Genomic DNA, 26,220 nt, shown 5'->3' with positions numbered 1-26,220 from the left:
ACTAGCAGGGTTGATCCGTTACCCCCCAAAACCGGGTATCCTGCTATGGGCTGTGGTGTTCCCTACAGACGAACAAGGTTATCAAACTCCGCCCGGGTCCCTAATGGATCCTCCGTCGTCGTGTCTCTTGGTCAGGATGGATCGGGTCCACTTTTCCTCAACACTTACACGCCTGTACTCTGTTATCAAAGCCCCTGTTATAGTTAGTAACTGTATCGACTCTGAGGTTGTTCGTCCCTTCAGAGTCAGTGTTGTTACCCGATTTACACTGTCCGTGCCTTGCACCCTGAGTGCCTGTCCCTCTTAGCGCCCGCTTCAAAACCCAACCTTAGCGTGGGAGATTTCTCCTCTTAACGTCCAGTTTAGGGTAGGGCACCTTGAGTCAAGCACTCCCTTGTCCTATTGCCTTGGCACAGACAGCGGTTTCATTTACAATCCTGGGTTAGTTACACCAATTAGTTCTGCATGCGGTACTTATCTTTATATTAGTCTTAATTCTTTGTTATCAAATAGCCCAAAACCTGTTATCTTTACCTTTGGTCCTTTACTCCTATTAAAGTTAACAGTTACTTACCTTCTTCCACGCGGTTGTTCTGACCTGTACCTCTTTAGTGCGGACTTCTGTTTCAATTTAAAACTTAGGCAAGATTATACAGTTCTACAAGACAACAATACTCAAAACAGACAAACCCTAACCCTTAAAGGTACCTCACTTTGAACGGAGACCTGCACTCGCCTCTGACTGCTCTGGATTTGTATCAGATTCGTTTAAATTTGATCCCGACTTTCAAACTGTGGCCATCAGTCAGAAGTCAGATATCAAATCCTGCCGTGACTACGCCATTTTGTTGTAGGGAAAAATCCCTGACCAGCACAGAATAGAAGCCGAGTCGCAAATCAAGGTTCAAAGCGTGTCTTTATTGTACAATTTACTAGGATCCTAGGGAGACCCCCGTAGCCAGCTCAGAAACAGTGGCTTGGCCACGTTGATCTCAATTGGATTACATCAGCCCTGGATCTTTATAGGGCTCCAAATTTGAGCGGGAACATTTGATTATGCATCTTTTTACAATATGTATAAAGTGGTCTGTCAGGTCAGGAAGTTCTCTGGGAGGCTTGTCAATTTGCATTTGTATGGTGTGTGTTCGTGTTAATGGGATTACTTGGTCCTGCCCCGGTGTCTAAATGCGTTTCCCATTATCATCTTTATGTGTCCCCTTATTTGAATTTGATCCTATTGTCCCGTGTCTGTGTTTCCTGCTTGTGAGATTGAGTGTTAATGTTATCCTGTCTTGTTGGATGTCTGGAGTACTTCATTCTAACCTTTTATTCTTATATCTTGGTTTATCAGATTTTTATGTCTGCCTTGGCCGAATTAGTAATGTTTCAGTGATAGCTTGGTTTTGATAACCCACTCTGTGTCTCGTTTCATAGGGATCTTGATCGTCCTTGGCCAGTTTAAAATGCAGCTACAGGCTGTTGCTAGGCAGATTAGGGATCTCCCGCAGTTTCTGAAATTCGTGAGTCTCTCAGCTGTGCAGGGGGGGACCCGATCGAATATCCATCCGGGGGTGCCCCTCTGCATTGTTGGCCCGTTATGAGTGGTGCCAATTAGTCCAATATGTAAATATGTTTGACGATGTAAAATATGGTTTTCTGTAAGATTTTCTCCTTCAGTGTACAGTTTTGGTCACCTAGTTACAGGAAGGATGTAAATAAGGTTGAAAGAGTGCAGAGAAGGTTCACAAGGATGTTGCCGGGACTTGAGAAGCTGAGTTACAGAGAGAGATTGAATAGGTTGGGACTTTATTCCCTGGAGCGTAGAAGATTGAGGGGAGATTTGATAGAGGTGTATAAGATTTTGATGGGTACAGATAGAGTGAATGCGAGCAGGCTTTTTCCGCTGAGGCTAGGGGAGAAAAAAACCAGAGGGCATGGGTTAAGGGTGAAAGGAGAAAAGTTTAAAGGGAATATTAGGGGGGGGCTTCTTCACGCAGAGAGTGGTGGGAGTGTGGAATGAGCTGCCGGATAAAGTGGTAAATGCGGGGTCACTTTTAACATTTAAGAAAAACTTGGACGGGTTCATGGATGAGAGGGGTGTGGAGGGATATGGTCCAAGTGCAGGTCAGTGGGACTCGGCATAAAATGGTTCGGCACAGACAAGAAGGGCCAAAAGGCCTGTTTCTGAGCTGTAATTTTCTATGGTTCTATGGTTCTAAAAGGCTTTCGACCTTCGAAGGGCCTCTGGTTGCTAAGCAACACCCACATGCTTCTGCTGCCCCATTTACTCTTCATGCCGCAGAACCGCTTCGCGCAATAGAAGTGTGGGTGGAACTGAACCAACCCCCACACAAACAAATACCTCTGCTCAGCCTGAATCTAACCAGAGATTTTGCCCTTCCTTAAAAAGCAACATTGAATTAAACCCAGGACCTATCAAGTGTGACGGTGGGAAAGTTTGTATGGAACCGGAAGAAATAGCAGAGGTACTTAATGAATACTTTACTTCAGTATTCACTATGGAAAAGGATCTTGGTGGTTGCAGTGCAGACTTGCAGCGGACTGAAAAGCTTGAGCATGTAGATATTAAGAAAGAGGATGTGTTGGAACTTTTGAAAAGCATCAAGTTAGATAAATCGCCGGGACCGGATGGGATGTACCCCAGGCTACTGTGGGAGGCGAGGGAGGAGATTGCTGAGCCTCTGGCGATGATCTTTGCATGGAGACGGGAGATGTTCCGGAGGATTGGAGGATTGCGGATGTTGTTCCTTTATTCAAGAAAGGGAGTAGAGACAGCCCTGGAAATTATAGACCAGTGAGTCTAACCTCAGTGGTTGGTAAGTTGATGGAGAAGATCCTGAGAGGCAGGATTTATGAACATTTGGGGAGGTATAATATGATTAAGAATAGTCAGCATGGCTTTGTCAAAGGCAGATCATGCCTTACGAGCCTGGTTGAATTTTAGACATAGACATAGAACAGTACAGCACAGAACAGGCCCTTCGGCCCACGATGTTGTGCCGAGCTTTATCTGAAACCAAGATCAAGCTATCCCACTCCCTATCATCCTGGTGTGCTCCATGTGCCTATCCAATAACCGCTTAAATGTTTCTAAAGTGTCTGACTCCACTATCACTACAGGCAGTCCATTCCACACCCCAACCACTCTCTGCGTAAAGAACCTACCTCTGATATCCGTCCTGTATCTCCCACCACGAACCCTATAGTTATGCCCCCTTGTAATAGCTCCATCCACCCGAGGAAATAGTCTTTGAAATTTTTTGAGGATGTGACTAAACACATTGATGAAGGAAGAGCAGTAGATGTAGTATATATGGACTTCAGCAAGGCATTTGATAAGGTGCCCCATGCAAGGCTCATTGAGAAAGTGAGGGGGCATGGGATCCAAGGGGACATTGCTTTGTGGATCGAGAACTGGCTTGCCCACAGAAGGCAAAGAGTGGTTATAGATGGGTCATATTCTGAATGGAGGTCGGTCACCAGTGGAGTGCCCCAGGGATCTGTTCTGGGACCCTTGCTCTTTGTGATTTTTATAAATGACCTGGATGAGGAAGTAGAGGGATGGGTTGGTAAGTTTGCTGATGACACAAAGGTTGGAGGTGTTGTGGATAGTGTGGAGGGATGTCAGAAGTTGCAGCGAGACATAGATAGGATGCAAGACTGGGCGGAGAAGTGGCAGATGGAGTTTAACCCAGATAAGTGTGAGGTGGTTCATATTGGCAGGTCAAATAGGATGGCAGAATATAATATTAATGGGAGGACTCTTGGCAGTGTGGAAGATCAGAAGGACCTTGGGGTCCGAGTTCATAGGACGCTCAAAGCAGCTGTGCAGGTTGAGGCTGTGGTTAAGAAGGCGTATGGTGTACTGGCCTTCATCAATCGAGGAATTGAGTTTAGGAGTCGTGAGATAATGTTGCAGCTATATAAGATCCTGGTCAGACCCCACTTGGAGTACTGTGCTCAGTTCTGGTCGCCTCATTACAGGAAGGATGTGGAAGCCATAGAAAGGGTGCAGAGGAGATTTACAAGGATGTTGCCTGGGTTGGGGGGCATGCCTTATGAGGATAGGTTGAATGAGCTCTGCCTTTTCTCCTTCAAGAGACGAAGGATGAGGGGTGACCTGATAGAGGTGTATAAGATGTTGAGAGGTATTGATCGAGTGGACAGTCAGAGGCTTTTTCCCAGGGCTGAAATGGTTGCTACGAGAGGACACAGGTTTAAGGTGCTGGGGAGTAGGTACAGAGGAGATGTCAGGGGTAAGTTTTTCACTCAGAGGGTGGTGGGTGCGTGGAATTGGCTGCCAGCAACGGTGGTGGAGTCGGATTCGATAGGGTCTTTTAAGAGACTTTTAGATAAGTACACGGAACTTAGTAAGATAGAGGGTTATAGGTAAGCCTAGTAATCGCTACGGTAGGGACATGTTCGGCACAACTTTGTGGACTGAAGGGCCTGTATTGTGCTGTCGCTTTTCTATGTTTCTAAACCCACTTAAAACTATTTCCATTGGTTACCAATGCATTTTGGAAGGTCCAATGCATGTAGAAATTATACAGTAAATGGTAGCACCCTTAGGAGTATTGACAGGCAGAGGGATCTGGGTGTACATGTCCACCGATCACTGAAAATGGCAACGCTGGTGGATAAAGTAGTCAAGAAGGCATACGGCGTGCTTGCCTTCATCGGCCGGGGCACTGAGTATAAAAACTGGCAGGTCATGCTGCAGCTGTACAGACCCTTAGGCCTCATTTAGAATATAGTGTTCAATTCTGGTCGCCGCACCACCAGAAGGATGTGGAGGCTTTGGAGAGGGTACAGGAGAGGTTTACCAGGATGTTGCCTGGTCTGGAGGGTATTAGCTATGAGGAGAGGTTGGATAAACTCAGTTTGTTCTCACTGGAGTGACGGAGATTGAGGAGTGACCTGATAGAGGTTTACAACATTATGAGTGGCCGTGGACAGTCAGATACTCTTTCCTAGGGTAGAAAAGTCAAGTACGAGGGGACATAGGGTTAAGGTGCGTGGGGAAAAGTTTAGAGGAGATGGGCAAGGCAAGTTTTTTTACACAGAAGGTGGTTGTTGCGGGAAAATCACTACGTGGAGTCAGATTTAAAGATTCAACATGCAGTTTATCGGACAAAGCTTTGGGAGCTTTCCCAGCCATCCCTTTGCATCTTCTTAATCAGCGCGTGTCTGTCTGTCATATATTTATCAATAAGGGAACCCGCAGGTCCCCACTTAGTTTCTCTACCTGCCATCTTGCAGACTTCTACGCCCCGGCCACGATGACCTCCTCAGCAACGTGTTTCCTCCACCGGAGTCCGGCTCTAGGTCAGAGTGATCAGCTCCTTACCGCGCTGCTTTACAACGTGACAGACAAGTACACAAACTACACAAACATTCATGCAAACAGGTGGCAAACTCTGTGTTTGTTGGCCACTACAGAGTTTGATGCTAAATGACCTTTATTACTTGTACTTCACGATCCTAAGTGCCTTGGTGCCTCTACGCCCACTTCAGGGGCCTGACCTTCGCGTGGGGGATTTCCCCTCTTAACAACCGGTCTAAGGCTGCGCCTTTGAGACAGGCACTTCCTTGTCCTTAGTCGATCAGCACAAGCAATCAATTTCTATTTCTACCCGATAGTCCCATAAATTCCTCTAATTTGCACCCATTTTAAACTGCTTTGTTGGCTCAATCTGTCTCCCACAGTTCAATAATCTCTACTCCAGTTCGCCGATCGAGGCCAACCGATCAACTCACCAGCAGTGAGATCCTGCCCGACTACGCCAATTTGTTGTGGGAAAATCACCACTCGGAGTCAGATTTAAAGATTCAACATGCAGTGTATCGGACAAAGCTTTGGGAGAAGCGCTGGGCTCTCCGCAGTGCTCGCAGTCACCTTCTCAACTTTAAAATGGCAGCGGAACTTCTTTTATACATTTTCAAATAGTGACCAAGTACAGACATTAGTAATTATAACATCGTTATACATTCATGCCCCCATCAACGACTGATCTCGTTACCAAAACTCATTGTTTTGGCTCTGCTTTATCTCAAGCTAAGGTGATCATCTGGGCCTCAAGGTCTGATTTATTTCCTGTAGCAATTAGACACTAACAGGAATTAACTCGTTGCGCAGTGTCTGTGCCTAAGTCAGCACATCTTAATGTCTTTTCGCAGAGTCCATTTTGTGCCAGGTAACCATCTTGTATCTTTTAATTTAGATTTTGCTCCATCAGAGGAGAGTGACCGGAACGCGCTGCCCGGGGAGGTGGCGGAAGTAGGTTCGATAGCGACATTTCAGGGGCATCGAGACGAATATATGAATAGGATGGGAATGGAAGAATACAGACTCCGTAAGTACACACGGTTTTAGTTCAGTCAGGCATCATGATCAGCACAGGCTTGGAGGGCCGAAGGGCCTGTTCATGTGCTGTACTTTTCTTTGTTCTTTGTTCTAATGCAGATATGAATCCCGTAAAACTGTCTTTACTCACTGACTTAACCCCCCCCCCAGTGCCGCGATTCCTCCCAATGTTCTCCCAGGGAGTACGTACACCTCATGAGGCGCCGTCACCCTCGGAACTGTTATAAAGCAGAGGTGGATCCCCCCCCCATCTTGAGCACTGACACTCAAAGAGGAGTACCTAGCCCTATAATCTGTAAAAGGTGTGTGTGAAGTGGTGTGACCTGCTTTTCGGTAACTCCGAGTGGTTAAATAGATCCCTGACACTCGCTCTAGAATCAACACGTAACAATTTATTCATCTAACTAACAGTGAACAGATTAACTAAACTATTAACAAACCGAGTAAAACAAGATTCTAATGGGATACTGTTCAGATAAATACAACTACCACTTATTAACAAAACATATATAATTTTAATCACGCTCTAAATTACAACCAGGTTTTGTGTCCTCCGAATATTCTGGGCCTTGTCTGTTGATTCTGCCTTCTTCTTTGCTATCGAGATGAGGCTTCAAGGTGAGGGCTATGAGCTGTGGCAGGTGGCAGTTGGTCTTTGCCTTTTGTCCCATGGCTCTCTTCTCTTATACCGGTGATGACACATCAGTATTTCCCACAATTTCTCACAAAACCATCAAATTTAAATTTAGAACATAGAACAGTACAGCACGGAACAAGCCCTTCGGCCCACGATGTTGTGCCGAGCTTTATCTGAAACCAAGATCAAGCTCTCCCACTCCCTATCGTCCTGGTGTGCTCCATGTGCCTATCCAATAACCGCTTAAATGTTCCTAAAGTGTCTGACTCCACTATCACTGCAGGCAGTCCATTCCACACCCCAACCACTCTCTGCGTAAAGAACCTACCTCTGATATCCTTCCTATATCTCCCACCACGAACCCTATAGTTATGCCCCCTTGTAATAGCTCCATCCACCCGAGGAAATAGTCTTTGAACGTTCACTCTATCTATCCCCTTCATCATTTTATAAACCTCTATTAAGTCTCCCCTCAGCCTCCTCCGCTCCAGAGAGAACAGCCCTAGCTCCCTCAACCTTTCCTCATAAGACCTACCCTCCAAACCAGGCAGCATCCTGGTAAATCTCTGCACTCTTTCCAGCGCTTCCACATCCTTCTTATAGTGAGGTGACCAGAACTGCACACAATATTCCAAATGTGGTCTCACCAAGGTCCTGTACAGTTGCAGCATAACCCCACGGCTCTTAAACTCCAACCCCCTGTTAATAAAAGCTAATGATGTGGAGATGCCAGCGTTGGACTGGGGTAAACACAGTAAGAAGTTTAACAACACCAGGTTAAAATCCAACAGGTTTATTTGGTAGCAAAAGCCACACAAGCTTTCGGAGCTGCGAGTCCCTTCTTCAGGTGAGTGGGAATTCTGTTCACAAACAGGGCATATAAAGACACAGACTCAATTTACATGAATAATGGTTGGAATGTGAATACTTACAACTAATCCAGTCTTTAAGAAACAAAACAACGTGAGTGGAGAGAGCATCAAGACAGGCTAAAAAGATGTGTATTGTCTCCAGACAAGACAGCCAGTGAAACTCTGCAGGTCCAGGCAGGCTGTGGGAGTTACAAATAGTGTGACATGAACCCAATATCCCGGTTGAGGCCGTCCTCGTGTGTGCGGAACTTGGCCATCAGTTTCTGCTCAGCGACTCTGCGCCGTCGTGTGTCGCGAAGGCCGCCTTGGAGAACGCTTACCCGAATATCAGAGGCCGAATGGCCGTGACCGCTAACACACTATAAAAGCTAACACACTATAGGCCTTCTTCACAGCTCTATCCACTTGAGTGGCAACCTTTAGGGATCTGAGGATATGGACCCCAAGATCTCTCTGTTCCTCCACAGTCTTCAGAACCCTACCTTTGACCCTGTAATCCACATTTAAATTAGTCCTACCAAAATGAATCCAAAATTTAATAGGTCTTGGTATCTAAGTGCCTAATTCAAGTTGATTGGTCAAATTCAAAAGTCTGTTGCCTTGGTAACCCTGCTGCTTGGCCTTCCGATACACATGTTTTTTTTTGGCACTCCATGTGCCAGCACTCTTAACCTCTAAACACAACGTCACAACATAATGAGGGTCCTGCAACCTGGGCCCCTGCAAGACCCCACAAAGAGGAACACGGTAATCAGCCAGGGCATCTCTTCTCTGGTAACAGCCGGGGACCGACGCCAGGGAGGGTTTTCCTCTAACCCATGTATACGCCAGCTCTTTTCTTCCAATTCCCGACGTAGGATCTTGCATATCCACCCGAGGATGGGAGAGAGGGTAAATGGAGTGCGCAGTTCATCGACTTCAGGAAGCATAGGTGGAGGACATGCCAATGTCTACATCAATGGGGACGAAGTAGAAATGGTTGAGAGCTTCTGGTCTCCAGATGTCCAACAACTTGTACTGGTCCCCCCCCATGCCAACGGCTCTACTTATGGAATCATACAGTGCAGAAGGAGGCCATTCGGCCCATCGCATCTGTACCAACCACATTCCCACCCAGGCCCTATTCCCGTAACCCTCATTTACTCTGCTAAACCCCCTGACACTCGGGTCAATTTAGCACGGCCAATCAACCTAACCCGCACATCTTTGGACTGTGAGAGGAAACCGGAGCACCCGGAGGAAACCCACGCAGACACGGGGAGAATGTGCAAACTCCACACAGACAGTGACCCGAGCCGGGAATCGAACCCAGGTCCCCACTGCTGTGAGGCAGCAGTGCTAACCACTGTGCCAGCGTGCCCGTCCTTTTCATTGCTTTCCTCTACTTTCTCCGAAGACTAAGAAGCTTTGGCATGTCCGCTGTGACTCTCACCAACTTTTACAGATGCACCGTAGAAAGCATTCTTTCTGGTTGTATCACAGCTTGGTCTGGGCTCCTGCTCTACCCAAGACTGCAAGAAACTACAAAGAGTTGTGAATGTAGCCCAATCCATCACGCAATCCAGCCTCCCATCCATTGACTCCGTCTATACTTGCCGCTGCCTCGGGGAAAGGCAGCCGGCATAATCAAGGACCCCACACACCCCGGACATTCTCTCTTCCACCTTCTTCTGTCGGGAAAAAGATACAAAAGTCTGAGGTCACGTACCAACCGACTCAAGAACAGCTTCTTCCCTGCTGCTGTCAGACTTTTGAATGGACCCTACCTCACATTAAGTTGATCTTTCTCTACACCCAAGCTCTGACACGACATTCGGCACTCTGTCCTTTCTTCTCTATAAACAGTATGCTTTGTCTGTATAGCGCGCAAGAAATAATACTTTTCACTGCATGTTAATACATGTGACAATAATAAATCAAATCAAATCAAAAGAAAGATATCTTCGTATACTGATTGCAGCGTTGTGGGATTTTGGAGGTAGGTCAGCAAAGAACAAAGAACAGTACAGCACAGGAAACAGGCCCTTCGGCCCTCCAAGCCTGTGCCGCTCCTTGGTCCAATTAGACCAATCGTTTGTATCCCTCCATTCCCAGGCTGCTCATGTGACTATCCAGGTAAGTCTTAAACGATGTCAGCGTGCCTGCCTCCACCACCCTACTTGGCAGCGCATTCCAGGCCCCCACCACCCTCTGTGTAAAAAACATCCCTCTGATATCTGAGTTATACTTCGCCCCTCTCAGCTTGAGCCCGTGACCCCTCGTGATCGTCACCTCCGACCTGGGAAAAAGCTTCCCACTGTTTACCCTATCTATACCCTTCATAATATTGTATACCTCTATTAGATCTCCCCTCATTCTCCGTCTTTCCAGGGAGAACAACCCCAGTTTACCCAATCTCTCCTCATAGCTAAGACCCTCCATACCAGGCAACATCCTGGTAAACCTTCGCTGCACTCTCTCTAACGCCTCCACGTCCTTCTGGTAGTGCGGCGACCAGAACTGGGCGCAGTACTCCAAATGTGGCCTAATCAGCGTTCTATACAGCTGCATCATCAGACTCCAGCTTTTATACTCTATACCCCGTCCTATAAGCAAGAGAGGCTTTGCGATGAAAACATGGAGGGAGAGAGAGAGAGACAGAGAGAGAGAGAGAGAGACAGAGAGAGAGAGAGAGACAGAGAGAGAGAGACAGAGAGAGAGAGACAGAGAGAGAGAGAGAGAGAGAGACAGAGAGAGACAGAGAGAGAGAGACAGAGAGAGAGAGACAGAGAGAGAGAGACAGAGAGAGAGACAGAGAGAGAGACAGAGAGAGAGACAGAGAGAGAGAGACAGAGAGACAGAGAGAGAGAGAGAGACAGAGACAGAGAGAGACAGAGAGGCAGAGAGAGAGAGACAGAGAGGGAGAGACAGAGAAGGAGACAGAGAGAGAGAGGCGCAGCGAGAGAAAGACACAGATGCAGAGAGGGAAACACGGAGAGAGAGGGAGACACGGAGAGAGAGACAGAGACGCAGAGAGAGAGAGCGGGAGAGACGCAGAGAGAGAGAGGCAGAGAGAGAGACAGAAAGTCCACCAACTGATGCCATCAGACTTTTGAATGGACCTATCTCGCATTAAATTGATCTTTCTCTACACCCGAGCTATGACTGTAACACGACATTCCGCACCCTCTCCTTTCCTTCTCTATGAACAGTATGCTTTGTCCGTATAGCGCGCAAGAAACAATACTTTTCACTGTATCCCAGTACATGTGACTATAATAAGTTAAATCGTTCTCCCCTATATACTCTATGAACGGTATGCTTTGTCTGTACAGCGCGCAAGAAACAATACTTTTCACTGTAAATACATGTGACAATAATAAATTAAATCAAATCTAAATCATCCCAGAGATGTCCCAGCCTCTTGATGCAGGTAGCTGCCCCCGCCAGGACCAGCACCGGAGGTGGTCCCAGGCCCCGAGCCTCTGCAGGCAGCGAACATGAGCCTTTGGAGGCTCGGGAGTCAGACCCCACTGAGGCCGGGCGCAGATCTGGCACGGGCGATCTCCAGACTCAGAGCGGCTAACGAGGCAGAGGTGGGCAATCGGGGACCATGCTTGGAAGAGGAGGTGCGATTGCCCCCCGCTCATGCGAAACCCCAATCGGGGCAGGGGGTTGAGTGGGAACGCCGTTCCCCTTCCCAGTTGGGGAAGGGAGGGTGGGAGGTCTAAGCTTTCACCCTTGTCCAAAGAGGCACAAGTGAGGTGGATTGGCCATGCTAAATTGTCCCTTAGTGTCCAAAGATGTGCGGGTTAGGTGGATTGGCCGTGCTAAATTGTCCCTTAGTGTCCAAAGATGTGCAGGTTAGGTGGATTGGCCGTGCTAAATTGTCCCTTAGTGCCCAAAGATGTGCAGGTTAGGTGAATTGGCCATGCTAAATTGCCCCTTAGTGTCCAAAGATGTGCAAGTTAGGTGGATTGGCCATGCTAAATTGTCCCTTAGTGTCCAAAGATGTGCAGGTTAGGTGGATTGGCCATGCTAAATTGTCCCTTAGTGTCCAAAGATGTGCAGGTTAGGTGGATTGGCCGTGCTAAATTGTCCCTTAGTGTCCAAAGATGTGCAGGTTAGGTAAATTGGCCATGCTAAATTGCCCCTTAGTGTCCAAAGATGTGTAGGTTAGGTGGATTGGCCATGCTAAATTGCCCCTTAGTGTCCAAAGATGTGCAGGTTAGGTGGATTGGCCATGCTAAATTGTCCCTTAGTGTCCAAAGATGTGCAGGTTAGGTGGATTGGCCGTGCTAAATTGTCCCTTAGTGTCCAAAGATGTGCAGGTTGGGTGGATTGGCCATGCTAAATTGTCCCTTAGTGTCCAAAGATGTGCAGGTTAGGTGGATTGGCCGTGCTAAATTGCCCCTTAGTGTCCAAAGATGTGCACGTTAGGTGGATTGGCCGTGCTAAATTGTCCCTTAGTGTCCAAAGATGTGTAGGTTAGGTGGATTGGCCATGCTAAATGTCCAAAGATGAGGCCGATACTGTCCACAATACTCCAGATGTGGCCTCACCAATACTGTCCGCAACACGCCAGATGTGGCCTCACCAATACTGTCCACAATGCTCCAGATGTGGCCTCACCAATACTGTCCGCAACACGCCAGATGTGGCCTCACCAATACTGTCCTCAATACTCCAGATGTGGCCTCACGAATACTGTCCACAATACTCCAGATGTGGTCTCACCAATACTGTCCTCAATACTCCAGATGTGGCCTCACCAATACTGTCCACAATACTCCAGATGTGGCCTCACCAATACTGTCCACAATACTCCAGATGTGGCATCAACGGTGCTTGGAATAATTTAAGTTTGATTGAACAATGACAGCCTCCTTCTCTTCCCTCCCAACCCACCGCCAATAGAGACACCAGTGATGAAGCTCATCTCCCAGCAGAACGCAGATGGATCGTGGAGTTTGTCAGCCAGCGTGGAGAGTCTGCTGGGACTGAAGCCTGAGGACATCAAGCAGAGTGTCCCTGGCAAGGTAAGGTCTCAGTTCACTGTATCTAACCCTGTGCTGTCCCTGTCCTGGGAGTGTTTGATGGGGGACAGTGTAGAGGGAGCTTTACTCTGTATCTAACCCCGTGCTGTACCTGTCCTGGGAGTGTTCGATGGGGACAGTGTAGAGGAAGCTTTACTCTGTATCTAACCCCGTGCTGTACCTGTCCTGGGAGTGTTTGATGGGGACAGTGTAGACGGAGCTTTACTCTGTATCTAACCCCGTGCTGTACCTGCCCTGGGAGTGTTTGATGGGGGACTGTGTAGAGGGAGCTTTACTCTGTATCTAACCCCGTGCTGTCCCTGTCCTGGGAGTGTTTGATGGGGGGACAGTGTAGAGGGAGCTTTACTCTGTATCTAACCCCGTGCTGTCCCTGTCCTGGGAGTGTTTGATGGGGGACAGTGTAGAGGGAGCTTTACTCTGTATCTAACCCCATGCTGTACCTGTCCTGGGAGTGTTTGATGGGGGACAGTGTAGAGGGAGCTTTACTCTGTATCTAACCCCGTGCTGTACCTGTCCTGGGAGTGTTTGATGGGGGACAGTGTAGAGGGAGCTTTACTCTGTATCTAACCCCGTGCTGTCCCTGTCCTGGGAGTGTTTGATGGGGACAGTGTAGAGGGAGCTTTACTCTGTATCTAACCCCGTGCTGTACCTGTCCTGGGAGTGTTTGATGGGGAACAGTGTAGAGGGAGCTTTACTCTGTTTCTAACCCCGTGCTGTCCCTGTCCTGGGAGTGTTTGATGGGGACAGTGTAGAGGGAGCTTTACTCCGTATCTAACCCCGTGCTGTACCTGTCCTGGGAGTGTTTGATGGGGGACAGTGCAGAGGGAGCTTTACTCTGTATCTCACCTCGTGCTGTACCTGTTCTGGGAGTGTTTGATTGGGGACAGTGTAGAGGGAGCTTTACTCTGTATCTAACCCCGTGCTGTACCTGTCCTGGGAGTGTTCGATGGGGACAGTGCAGAGGGAGGTTTACTCTGTATCTAACCCCGTGCTGTCCCTGTCCTGGGAGTGTTTGATGGGGGACAGTGTAGAGGGAGCTTTACTCTGTATCTAACCCCGTGCTGTACCTGTCCTGGGAGTGTTTGATGGGGGACAGTGTAGAGGGAGCTTTACTCTGTATCTAACCCCGTGCTGGAGCTGTCCTGGGAGTGTTTGATGGGGGACAGTGTAGAGGGAGCTTTACTCTGTATCTAACCCCGTGCTGTAGCTGTCCTGGGAGTGTTTGATGGGGGACAGTGTAGAGGGAGCATTACTCTGGATCTAACCCCGTGCTGTACCTGTCCTGGGAGTGTTTGATGGGGGACAGTGTAGAGGGAGCTTTACTCTGTATCTAACCCCGTGCTGTAGCTGTCCTGGGAGTGTTTGATGGGGGACAGTGTAGAGGGAGCTTTACTCTGTATCTAACCCCGTGCTGTACCTGTCCTGGGAGTGTTTGATGGGGACAGTGCAGAGGGAGCTTTACTCTGTATCTAACCCTGTGCTGTACCTGTCCTGGGAGTGTTTGATGGGGACAGTGTAGAGGGACCTTTACTCTGTATCTAACCCCGTGCTGTACCTGTCCTGGGAGTGTTTAATGGGGACAGTGTAGAGGGAGCTTTACTCTGTATCTAACCCCGTGCTGTACCTGTCCTGGGAGTGTTTGATGGGGGACAGTGTAGAGGGAGCTTTACTCTGTATCTAACCCCGTGCTGTCCCTGTCCTGGGAGTGTTTGATGGGGACAATGTAGAGGGAGCTTTACTCTGTATCTAACCCCGTGCTGTACCTGTCCTGGGAGTGTTTGATGGGGACAGAACAGAGGGAGCTTTACTCTGTATCTAACCCCGTGCTGTACCTGTCCTGTGAGTGTTTGATGGGGGACAGTGTAGAGGGAGCTTTACTCTGTATCTAACCCCGTGCTGTACCTGTCCTGGGAGTGTTTGATGGGGGACAGTGTAGAGGGAGCTTTACTCTGTATCTAACCCCGTGCTGTACCTGTCCTGGGAGTGTTTGAAGGGGGACAGTGTAGAGGGAGCTTTACTCTGTATCTAACCCCGTGCTGTACCTGTCCTGGGAGTGTTTGATGGGGGACAGTGTAGAGAGAGCTTTACTCTGTATCTAACCCCGTGCTGTACCTGTCCTGGGAGTGTTTGATGGGGACAGTGTAGAGGCAGCTTTACTCTGTATCTAACCCCGTGCTGTCACTGGCTCTGTCCTCAGCACATGGCCCCTCTGACTCATGGTTCTCTGTGTTTTAGGACACAGACCTCACTCTGTGGGTGACGGTACTGGCTGTGATTTGGCTACACGCCTTTGGTGCGGACACGAAGGATGAGTGGGAACTTCTGGTGGCCAAATCTCTGTCTTGGATCAAGGCTAATGCAGGTGAGGTTAAAGGTCAAAGCAAAGGTCAGAGGCCGTGGCCAAGACCAGCACACCCTTACATTGGACACTGAGTGAAAAATGAGCATCCATTCCCCCCTCTCTCTCTCTCAGGGAGATATCTGTACACTGACTGGTGTCTCTCAGTCCTCTCTCTCTCTCAGGGAGTTATCTGTACACTGACTGGTGTCTCTCAGTCCTCTCTCTCTCTCAGCAAGTTATCTGTCCACTGACTGGTGTCTCTCAGTCCCCTCTCTCTCTCAGGGAGTTATCTGTACACTGACTGGTGTCTCTCAGTCCCCTCTCTCTCTCAGGGAGTTATCTGTACACTGACTGGTGTCTCTCAGTCCCCTCTCTCTCAGGGAGATATCCGTACACTGACTGGTGTCTCTCAGTCCCCTCCCTCTCTCAGGGAGATATCTGTACACTGACTGGTGTCTCTCAGTCCCCTCTCTCTCAGGGAGATATCTGTACACTCACTGGTGTCTCTCAGTCCCCTCTCTCTCAGGGAGATATCTGTACACTGACTGGTGTCTCTCAGTCTCCCCTCTCTCTCTCAGGGAGATATCTGTACACTGACTGGTGTCTCTCAGTCCCCTCTCTCTCAGGGAGATATCCGTACACTGACTGGTGTCTCTCAGTCCCCTCTCTCTCTCAGGGAGATATCTGTACACTGACTGGTGTCTCTCAGTCCCCTCTCTCTCTCAGGGAGATATCTGTACACTGACTGGTGTCTCTCAGTCCCCTCTCTCTCTCAGGGAGTTATCTGTACACTCACTGGTGTCTCTCAGTCCCCTCTCTCTCAGGGAGATATCTGTACACTGACTGGTGTCTCTCAGTCTCCCCTCTCTCTCTCAGGGAGATATCTGTACACTGACTGGTGTCTCTAAGTCCCCTCTCTCTCAGGGAGATATCCGTACACTGACTGGTGTCTCTCAGTCCCCTCTCTCTCTCAGGGAGATATCTGTACACTGACTGGTGTCTCTCAGTCCCCTCTCTCTCTCAGCTTGATATCTGTACACTGACTGGTGTCTCTCAGTCCCCTCTCTCTCTCAGGGAGATATCTGTACACTGACTGGTGTCTCTCAGTCCCCTCTCTCTCTCAGGGAGATATCTGTACACTGACTGGTGTCTCTCAGTCCCCTCTCTCTCTCTCAGTGAGATATCTGTACACTGACTGGTGTCTCTCAGTCCTCTCTCTCTCAGGGAGATATCTGTACACTGACTGGTGTCTCTCAGTCCCCTCTCTCTCTCAGTGAGATATCTGTACACTGACTGCTGTCTCTCAGTACCCCCTCTCTCTCAGGGAGATATCTGTACACTGACTGGTGTTTCTCAGTCCCCTCTGTCTCTCAGGGAGATATCTGTACACTGACTGGTGTCTCTCAGTCCCCTCTCTCTCTCTCAGGGAGATATCTGTACACTGACTGGTGTCTCTCAGTCCCCTCTCTCTCTCTCAGGGAGATATCTGTACACTGACTGGTGTCTCTCAATCCCCTCTCTCTCTCTCTCAGGGAGATATCTGTACACTGACTGGTGTCTCTCAATCCCCTCTGTCTCTCTCAGGGAGATATCTGTACACTGACTGGTGTCTCTCAATCCCCACTCTCTCTCTCTCAGGGAGATATCTGTACACTGACTGGTGTCTCTCAATCCCCTCTGTCTCTCTCAGGGAGATATCTGGACACTGACTCGTGTCTCTCAGCCCCCTCTCTCTCAGGGAGATATCTGTACACTGACTGCTGTTTCTCAGTTCCCTCTCTCTCAGGGAGATATCTGTTCACTGACTGCTGTCTCTCAGTCCCCTCTCTCAGGGAGATATCTGTACACTGACTGCTGTCTCTCAGTCCCCTCTCTCTCTCTCAGGGAGATATCTGTACACTGACTGGTGTCTCTCAGTCCCCTCTCTCTCTCTTTCAGGGAGATATCTGTACACTGACTGGTGTCTCTCAGTCCTCTCTCTTTCTCAGGGAGATATCTGTACACTGACTGCTGTCTCTCAGTCCCCTCTCTCTCTCAGGGAGATATCTGTACACTGACTGGTGTCTCTCAGTCCTCTCTCTCTCAGGGAGATATCTGTAAACTGACTGCTGTCTCTCAGTCTCCTCTCTCTCTCAGGGAGATATCTGTACACTGACTGGTTTCTCTCAGTCCTCTCTCTCTCTCTCAGGTTGATATCTGTACACTGACTGGTGTCTCTCAGTCCCCTCTCTCTCTCAGGGAGATATCTGTACACTGACTGGTGTCTCTCAGTCCCCTCTCTCTCTCAGGGAGATATCTGTACACTGACTGGTGTCTCTCAGTCCCCTCTCTCTCTCTCAGGGAGATATCTGTACACTGACTGGTGTCTCTCAGTCCTCTCTCTCTCAGTGAGATATATGTACACTGACTGGTGTCTCTCAGTCCTCTCTCTCTCAGGGAGATATCTGTGCACTGACTGGTGTTTCTCAGTCCCCTCTCTCTCTCAGGGAGATATCTGTACACTGACTGGTGTCTCTCAGTCCCCTCTCTCTCTCTCAGTGAGATATCTGTACACTGACTGGTGTTTCTCAGTCCCCTCTCTCTCAGGGAGATATCTGTACACTGACTGGTGTCTCTCAGTCCCCTCTCTCTCTCAGTGAGATATCTGTACACTGACTGCTGTCTCTCAGTCCCCCCTCTCTCTCAGGGAGAGATCTGTACACTGACTGGTGTTTCTCAGTCCCCTCTGTCTCTCTGGGAGATATCTGTACACTGACTGGTGTCTCTCAGTCCCCTCTCTCTCTCAGTGAGATATCTGGACACTGACTGCTGTCTCTCAGGCCCCCCCCTCTCTCAGGGAGATATATGTCCACTGACTGCTGTCTCTCATTCCCCTCTCTCTCTCAGGGAGATATCTGTACACTGACTGGTGTCTCTCAGTCCTCTCTCTCTCAGTGAGATATCTGTACACTGACTGGTGTCTCTCAGTCCTCTCTCTCTCAGGGAGATATCTGTGCACTGACTGGTGTCTCTCAGTCCCCTCTCTCTCTCAGTGAGATATCTGTACACTGACTGCTGTTCTCAGTCCCCCCTCTCTCTCAGGGAGATATCTGTACACTGACTGGTGTCTCTCAGTCCCCTCTGTCTCTCAGGGAGATATCTGTAGACTGACTGGTGTCTCTCAGTCCCCCCTCTCTCTCAGTGAGATTCCTGTACACTGACTGCTGTCTCTCAGTACCCCCTCTCTCTCAGGGAGATATCTGTACACTGACTGCTGTCTCTCAGTCCTCTCTCTCTCAGTGAGATTCCTGTACACTGACTGCTGTCTCTCAGTCCCCCCTCTCTCTCAGGGAGATATCTGTACACTGACTGGTGTTTCTCAGTCCCCTCTGTCTCTCAGGGAGATATCTGTACACTGACTGGTGTCTCTCAGTCCCCTCTCTCTCTCTCAGGGAGATATCTGTACACTGACTGGTGTCTCTCAGTCCCCTCTCTCTCACTCAGGGAGATATCTGTACACTGACTGGTGTCTCTCAATCCCCTCTCTCTCTCTCTCAGGGAGATATCTGTACACTGACTGGTGTCTCTCAGTCCCCTCTCTCTCTCTCAGGGAGATATCTGTACACTGACTGGTGTCTCTCAATCCCCCCTCTCTCTCTCTCAGGGAGATATCTGCACACTGACTGGTGTCTCTCAATCCCCTCTGTCTCTCTCAGGGAGATATCTGGACACTGACTCGTGTCTCTCAGCCCCCTCTCTCTCAGGGAGATATCTGTACACTGACTGCTGTTTCTCAGTTCCCTCTCTCTCAGGGAGATATCTGTTCACTGACTGCTGTCTCTCAGTCCCCTCTCTCAGGGAGATATCTGTACACTGACTGCTGTCTCTCAGTCCCCTCTCTCTCTCTTTCAGGGAGATATCTGTACACTGACTGGTGTCTCTCAGTCCTCTCTCTTTCTCAGGGAGATATCTGTACACTGACTGCTGTCTCTCAGTCCCCTCTCTCTCTCAGGGAGATATCTGTACACTGACTGGTGTCTCTCAGTCCTCTCTCTCTCAGGGAGATATCTGTAAACTGACTGCTGTCTCTCAGTCTCCTCTCTCTCTCAGGGAGATATCTGTACACTGACTGGTTTCTCTCAGTCCTCTCTCTCTCTCTCAGGTTGATATCTGTACACTGACTGGTGTCTCTCAGTCCCCTCTCTCTCTCAGGGAGATATCTGTACACTGACTGGTGTCTCTCAGTCCCCTCTCTCTCAGGGAGATATCTGTACACTGACTGGTGTCTCTCAGTCCCCTCTCTCTCTCAGTGAGATATCTGTACACTGACTGCTGTCTCTCAGGCCCCCCCCTCTCTCAGGGAGATATCTGTACACTGACTGGTGTCTCTCAGTCCTCTCTCTCTCAGTGAGATATCTGTACACTGACTGGTGTCTCTCAGTCCTCTCTCTCTCAGGGAGATATCTGTGCACTGACTGGTGTCTCTCAGTCCCCTCTCTCTCTCAGTGAGATATCTGTACACTGACTGCTGTTCTCAGTCCCCCCTCTCTCTCAGGGAGATACCTGTACACTGACTGGTGTCTCTCAGTCCCCTCTGTCTCTCAGGGAGATATCTGTACACTGACTGGTGTCTCTCAGTCCCCCCTCTCTCTCAGTGAGATTCCTGTACACTGACTGCTGTCTCTCAGTCCCCCCTCTCTCTCAGGGAGATATCTGTCCACTGACTGCTGTCTCTCAGTCCCCCCTCTCTCTCAGGGAGATATCTGTACACTGACTGGTGTCTCTCAGTCCTCTCTCTCTCAGGGAGATATCTGTACACTGACTGGTGTCTCTCAGTCCCCTCTGTCTCTCAGGGAGATATCTGTACACTGACTGGTGTCTCTCAGTCCCCTCTCTCTCAGGGAGATATCCGTACACTGACTGGTGTCTCTCAGTCCCCTCTCTCTCTCAGGGAGATATCTGTACACTGACTGGTGTCTCTCAGTCCCCTCTCTCTCTCAGGGAGATATCTGTACACTGACTGGTGTCTCTCAGTCCCCTCTCCCTCTCAGGGAGTTATCTGTACACTCACTGGTGTCTCTCAGTCCCCTCTCTCTCAGGGAGATATCTGTACACTGACTGGTGTCTCTCAGTCTCCCCTCTCTCTCTCAGGGAGATATCTGTACACTGACTGGTGTCTCTAAGTCCCCTCTCTCTCAGGGAGATATCCGTACACTGACTGGTGTCTCTCAGTCCCCTCTCTCTCTCAGGGAGATATCTGTACACTGACTGGTGTCTCTCAGTCCCCTCTCTCTCTCAGCTTGATATCTGTACACTGACTGGTGTCTCTCAGTCCCCTCTCTCTCTCAGGGAGATATCTGCACACTGACTGGTGTCTCTCAGTCCCCTCTCTCTCTCAGGGAGATATCTGTACACTGACTGGTGTCTCTCAGTCCCCTCTCTCTCTCTCAGTGAGATATCTGTACACTGACTGGTGTCTCTCAGTCCTCTCTCTCTCAGGGAGATATCTGTACACTGACTGGTGTCTCTCAGTCCCCTCTCTCTCTCAGTGAGATATCTGTACACTGACTGCTGTCTCTCAGTACCCCCTCTCTCTCAGGGAGATATCTGTACACTGACTGGTGTTTCTCAGTCCCCTCTCTCTCAGGGAGATATCTGTACACTGACTGGTGTCTCTCAGTCCCCTCTCTCTCTCAGGGAGATATCTGTACACTGACTGCTGTCTCTCAGTACCCCCTCTCTCTCAGGGAGATATCTGTACACTGACTGGTGTTTCTCAGTCCCCTCTCTCTCAGGGAGATATCTGTACACTGACTGGTGTTTCTCAGTCCCCTCTGTCTCTCAGGGAGATATCTGTACACTGACTGGTGTCTCTCAGTCCCCTCTCTCTCTCTCAGGGAGATATCTGTACACTGACTGGTGTCTCTCAATCCCCTCTGTCTCTCTCAGGGAGATATCTGTACACTGACTGGTGTCTCTCAATCCCCACTCTCTCTCTCTCAGGGAGATATCTGTACACTGACTGGTGTCTCTCAGTCCCCTCTCTCTCTCAGTGAGATATCTGGACACTGACTGCTGTCTCTCAGTACCCCCTCTCTCTCAGGGAGATATCTGTACACTGACTGGTGTTTCTCAGTCCCCTCTGTCTCTCAGGGAGATATCTGTACACTGACTGGTGTCTCTCAGTCCTCCCTCTCTCTCAGGGAGATATCTGTACACTGACTGGTGTCTCTCAGTCCCCTCTCTCTCTCAGGGAGATATCTGTACACTGACTGGTGTCTCTCAGTCCTCCCTCTCTCTCAGGGAGATATCTGTACACTGACTGGTGTCTCTCAGTCCCCTCTCTCTCAGGGAGATATCTGTACACTGACTGGTGTCTCTCAGTCCCCTCTCTCTCTCTCAGGGAGATATCTGTACACTGACTGGTGTCTCTCAGTCCCCTCTCTCTCTCTCAGGGAGATATCTGTACACTGACTGGTGTCTCTCAATCCCCTCTCTCTCTCTCTCAGGGAGATATCTGTACACTGACTGGTGTCTCTCAATCCCCTCTGTCTCTCTCAGGGAGATATCTGGACACTGACTCGTGTCTCTCAGCCCCCTCTCTCTCAGGGAGATATCTGTACACTGACTGCTGTTTCTCAGTTCCCTCTCTCTCAGGGAGATATCTGTTCACTGACTGCTGTCTCTCAGTCCCCTCTCTCAGGGAGATATCTGTACACTGACTGCTGTCTCTCAGTCCCCTCTCTCTCTCTCAGGGAGATATCTGTACACTGACTGGTGTCTCTCAGTCCCCTCTCTCTCTCTTTCAGGGAGATATCTGTACACTGACTGGTGTCTCTCAGTCCTCTCTCTTTCTCAGGGAGATATCTGTACACTGACTGCTGTCTCTCAGTCCCCTCTCTCTCTCAGGGAGATATCTGTACACTGACTGGTGTCTCTCAGTCCTCTCTCTCTCAGGGAGATATCTGTAAACTGACTGCTGTCTCTCAGTCTCCTCTCTCTCTCAGGGAGATATCTGTACACTGACTGGTTTCTCTCAGTCCTCTCTCTCTCTCTCAGGTTGATATCTGTACACTGACTGGTGTCTCTCAGTCCCCTCTCTCTCTCAGGGAGATATCTGTACACTGACTGGTGTCTCTCAGTCCCCTCTCTCTCTCAGGGAGATATCTGTACACTGACTGGTGTCTCTCAGTCCCCTCTGTCTCTCTGGGAGATATCTGTACACTGACTGGTGTCTCTCAGTCCCCTCTCTCTCTCAGGGAGATATCTGTACACTGACTGCTGTCTCTCAGTCCTCTCTCTCTCAGGGAGATATCTGTACACTGACTGCTGTCTCTCAGTCCCCCCTCTCTCTCAGGGGGATATCTGTACACTGACTGGTGTTTCTCAGTCCCCTCTGTCTCTCTGGGAGATATCTGTACACTGACTGGTGTCTCTTAGTCCCCTCTCTCTCTCTCAGTGAGATATCTGTACACTGACTGGTGTCTCTCAGTCCCCTCTCTCTCAGGGAGATATCTGTACACTGACTGGTGTCTCTCAGTCCCCTCTCTCTCTCTCAGTGAGATATCTGTACACTGACTGGTGTCTCTCAGTCCCCTCTCTCTCAGGGAGATATCTGTACACTGACTGCTGTCTCTCAGTCCCCCCTCTCTCTCAGGGAGAGATCTGTACACTGACTGGTGTCTCTCAGTCCCCTCTCTCTCTCTCAGTGAGATATCTGTACACTGACTGCTGTCTCTCAGTCCACTCTCTCTCTCAGTGAGATATCTGGACACTGACTGCTGTCTCTCAGTCCCCCCTCTCTCTCAGGGAGATATCTGTCCACTGACTGCTGTCTCTCAGTCCCCCCTCTCTCTCAGGGAGATATCTGTACACTGACTGGTGTCTCTCAGTCCTCTCTCTCTCAGGGAGATATCTGTACACTGACTGGTGTCTCTCAGTCCCCTCTGTCTCTCAGGGAGATATCTGTACACTGACTGGTGTCTCTCAGTCCCCTCTCTCTCAGGGAGATATCCGTACACTGACTGGTGTCTCTCAGTCCCCTCTCTCTCTCAGGGAGATATCTGTACACTGACTGGTGTCTCTCAGTCCCCTCTCTCTCTCAGGGAGATATCTGTACACTGACTGGTGTCTCTCAGTCCCCTCTCTCTCTCAGGGAGTTATCTGTACACTCACTGGTGTCTCTCAGTCCCCTCTCTCTCAGGGAGATATCTGTACACTGACTGGTGTCTCTCAGTCTCCCCTCTCTCTCTCAGGGAGATATCTGTACACTGACTGGTGTCTCTAAGTCCCCTCTCTCTCAGGGAGATATCCGTACACTGACTGGTGTCTCTCAGTCCCCTCTCTCTCTCAGGGAGATATCTGTACACTGACTGGTGTCTCTCAGTCCCCTCTCTCTCTCAGCTTGATATCTGTACACTGACTGGTGTCTCTCAGTCCCCTCTCTCTCTCAGGGAGATATCTGCACACTGACTGGTGTCTCTCAGTCCCCTCTCTCTCTCAGGGAGATATCTGTACACTGACTGGTGTCTCTCAGTCCCCTCTCTCTCTCTCAGTGAGATATCTGTACACTGACTGGTGTCTCTCAGTCCTCTCTCTCTCAGGGAGATATCTGTACACTGACTGGTGTCTCTCAGTCCCCTCTCTCTCTCAGTGAGATATCTGTACACTGACTGCTGTCTCTCAGTACCCCCTCTCTCTCAGGGAGATATCTGTACACTGACTGGTGTTTCTCAGTCCCCTCTCTCTCAGGGAGATATCTGTACACTGACTGGTGTCTCTCAGTCCCCTCTCTCTCTCAGGGAGATATCTGTACACTGACTGCTGTCTCTCAGTACCCCCTCTCTCTCAGGGAGATATCTGTACACTGACTGGTGTTTCTCAGTCCCCTCTCTCTCAGGGAGATATCTGTACACTGACTGGTGTCTCTCAGTCCCCTCTCTCTCTCAGGGAGATATCTGTACACTGACTGCTGTCTCTCAGTACCCCCTCTCTCTCAGGGAGATATCTGTACACTGACTGGTGTTTCTCAGTCCCCTCTCTCTCAGGGAGATATCTGTACACTGACTGGTGTTTCTCAGTCCCCTCTGTCTCTCAGGGAGATATCTGTACACTGACTGGTGTCTCTCAGTCCCCTCTCTCTCTCTCAGGGAGATATCTGTACACTGACTGGTGTCTCTCAATCCCCTCTGTCTCTCTCAGGGAGATATCTGTACACTGACTGGTGTCTCTCAATCCCCACTCTCTCTCTCTCAGGGAGATATCTGTACACTGACTGGTGTCTCTCAGTCCCCTCTCTCTCTCAGTGAGATATCTGGACACTGACTGCTGTCTCTCAGTACCCCCTCTCTCTCAGGGAGATATCTGTACACTGACTGGTGTTTCTCAGTCCCCTCTGTCTCTCAGGGAGATATCTGTACACTGACTGGTGTCTCTCAGTCCTCCCTCTCTCTCAGGGAGATATCTGTACACTGACTGGTGTCTCTCAGTCCCCTCTCTCTCTCAGGGAGATATCTGTACACTGACTGGTGTCTCTCAGTCCTCCCTCTCTCTCTGGGAGATATCTGTACACTGACTGGTGTCTCTCAGTCCCCTCTCTCTCAGGGAGATATCTGTACACTGACTGGTGTCTCTCAGTCCCCTCTCTCTCTCTCAGGGAGATATCTGTACACTGACTGGTGTCTCTCAGTCCCCTCTCTCTCTCTCAGGGAGATATCTGTACACTGACTGGTGTCTCTCAATCCCCTCTCTCTCTCTCTCAGGGAGATATCTGTACACTGACTGGTGTCTCTCAATCCCCTCTGTCTCTCTCAGGGAGATATCTGGACACTGACTCGTGTCTCTCAGCCCCCTCTCTCTCAGGGAGATATCTGTACACTGACTGCTGTTTCTCAGTTCCCTCTCTCTCAGGGAGATATCTGTTCACTGACTGCTGTCTCTCAGTCCCCTCTCTCAGGGAGATATCTGTACACTGACTGCTGTCTCTCAGTCCCCTCTCTCTCTCTCAGGGAGATATCTGTACACTGACTGGTGTCTCTCAGTCCCCTCTCTCTCTCTTTCAGGGAGATATCTGTACACTGACTGGTGTCTCTCAGTCCTCTCTCTTTCTCAGGGAGATATCTGTACACTGACTGCTGTCTCTCAGTCCCCTCTCTCTCTCAGGGAGATATCTGTACACTGACTGGTGTCTCTCAGTCCTCTCTCTCTCAGGGAGATATCTGTAAACTGACTGCTGTCTCTCAGTCTCCTCTCTCTCTCAGGGAGATATCTGTACACTGACTGGTTTCTCTCAGTCCTCTCTCTCTCTCTCAGGTTGATATCTGTACACTGACTGGTGTCTCTCAGTCCCCTCTCTCTCTCAGGGAGATATCTGTACACTGACTGGTGTCTCTCAGTCCCCTCTCTCTCTCAGGGAGATATCTGTACACTGACTGGTGTCTCTCAGTCCCCTCTGTCTCTCTGGGAGATATCTGTACACTGACTGGTGTCTCTCAGTCCCCTCTCTCTCTCAGGGAGATATCTGTACACTGACTGCTGTCTCTCAGTCCTCTCTCTCTCAGGGAGATATCTGTACACTGACTGCTGTCTCTCAGTCCCCCCTCTCTCTCAGGGGGATATCTGTACACTGACTGGTGTTTCTCAGTCCCCTCTGTCTCTCTGGGAGATATCTGTACACTGACTGGTGTCTCTTAGTCCCCTCTCTCTCTCTCAGTGAGATATCTGTACACTGACTGGTGTCTCTCAGTCCCCTCTCTCTCAGGGAGATATCTGTACACTGACTGGTGTCTCTCAGTCCCCTCTCTCTCTCTCAGTGAGATATCTGTACACTGACTGGTGTCTCTCAGTCCCCTCTCTCTCAGGGAGATATCTGTACACTGACTGCTGTCTCTCAGTCCCCCCTCTCTCTCAGGGAGAGATCTGTACACTGACTGGTGTCTCTCAGTCCCCTCTCTCTCTCTCAGTGAGAT

The 26,220-nt window shown here is 49.6% G+C and overlaps 1 protein-coding gene across 2 annotated transcripts in view; it reads left to right on the top strand.

Annotated features, from left to right (window-relative positions):
- The window catches only part of LOC144486056 (von Willebrand factor A domain-containing protein 5A-like), a 235,819-nt gene that overhangs the window by 155,559 nt on the left and 54,040 nt on the right, over window positions 1–26,220 (top strand). For both annotated transcript variants that reach the window (XM_078204158.1, XM_078204159.1), the window contains 3 exons: window positions 6,246–6,377; window positions 12,794–12,915; window positions 15,169–15,295. In XM_078204158.1, the coding sequence (XP_078060284.1) occupies window positions 6,246–6,377; window positions 12,794–12,915; window positions 15,169–15,295 (381 nt within the window). The remainder of the gene's footprint in view (window positions 1–6,245; window positions 6,378–12,793; window positions 12,916–15,168; window positions 15,296–26,220) is intronic.

Source organism: Mustelus asterias, unplaced genomic scaffold (genome assembly GCF_964213995.1).
Source record: "Mustelus asterias unplaced genomic scaffold, sMusAst1.hap1.1 HAP1_SCAFFOLD_280, whole genome shotgun sequence".
NCBI lineage: Eukaryota > Metazoa > Chordata > Chondrichthyes > Carcharhiniformes > Triakidae > Mustelus > Mustelus asterias.
Note: the sequence above shows the minus strand (reverse complement) of the source record. Positions and strands in the feature narration are given on the sequence as shown.